The 1,102-nt window shown below is 64.5% G+C and overlaps 1 protein-coding gene across 1 annotated transcript in view; it reads right to left on the reverse strand.

Moving 5' to 3' along the window:
• The window catches only part of STAC3 (SH3 and cysteine rich domain 3), a gene marked incomplete at both ends in the record, with an annotated part of 4,789 nt that overhangs the window by 3,044 nt on the left and 643 nt on the right, over positions 1-1,102 (reverse strand). The window contains 2 exon segments of the mRNA XM_009641775.2: positions 69-327; positions 740-806. Of these exon segments, the coding sequence (XP_009640070.2) occupies positions 69-327; positions 740-806 (326 nt within the window).

Below are 1,102 nucleotides of genomic sequence, written 5' to 3' on the forward strand. Positions count from 1 at the left end.
CTTGCCAGCCCTGGCCCCCAGCCCTCGCCCTGACCATGGCCCCCAGCCCCAGCCCCCTCAGGACTCACGGACGATCATGCGGGCACAAACATCACAGAACTTGGGCTTTTTGAAGTAATGATCTTTGAACTTGTGGGGTTTGTCATTGACAAGTTTCTGGGGCTCAGGAGGGGGCTCGGGCTCCTCCTCCTCTTCCTCCTCTTCCTCCTCCTCATAGATGTAGTAGATGGGTCCCCCTGAGGGGCTGACCAGCTCTCCGTTGGGCTGTGGCTCTGGCGCCGTCTCCTCCTTGGGCTTTCGCTGGAAAAGTTGCTTCAGCTTCTGTAGCTGCCGGGGCAGGAGAGGACGCGTTGCACATGGCCGGCGTGTGGGGTGCGGCGGGCAGAGAAGCCGATGCCTGGCTCCCACCCCTTTGCTCTGACCTAGAGGCTCCTTCTTCCCCGAGTGGGAGGAGACCCCAGGCATCCTGGGCCAGGAATGCTGTGAGGACAGGGACCCTTCTCCCAGCCCTGTGAGGTCCCCACAGAAGGAGAAGCTGTGACAACCCCAGCACCACGTGGATGTGGGCGTCCTGGGGAAAAGCCAGTCTGGGAAATGGCCACCCAGTGCCCTGCTGGATCAGGATTCCGCCAGGCATCCCTGGCCCCCACAAAGATTCCTGGGGCTGAGGCAGAGATGATGCTAGAAAGGTGGGTCGCGTCCCCCCCCCCCTGACGCTGCCCTGTGGGCACCCACTTACCCGGCTCTTGGGTTTCCCACCTGAAGCGGGTGACGCTGGGGGTTCTGGCACTTCCTTCTCCGTCATGCTAGGAGGGGAAAAGAGAGGCATCACATCGGCCGGGGCTGTCCCCACTGCGGGTGCCCAGTGGGGCAGGAATGGCCAAACCTTGCTGGATGGGGAAGCATCTCTGAAGGCAGCACACACCCCCCCCGCCACCCTGCCTGCTGCTTTGGCCCCAGCAGGGGTGAGCCCCGGGGCCATGGGGTACCTGTGGCTGGAGAATGACAGACCCCCAGCCCGGCACGCACAGCACCGCTGCTGGGGTGAGCCCCGGGGCCGTGGGGTACCTGTGGCTGGGGGAAGACCGCCCCCCCGCCCGGC

Source organism: Egretta garzetta, unplaced genomic scaffold (genome assembly GCF_000687185.1).
Source record: "Egretta garzetta isolate BGI_Z169 unplaced genomic scaffold, ASM68718v1 scaffold157, whole genome shotgun sequence".
Lineage (NCBI taxonomy): Eukaryota > Metazoa > Chordata > Aves > Pelecaniformes > Ardeidae > Egretta > Egretta garzetta.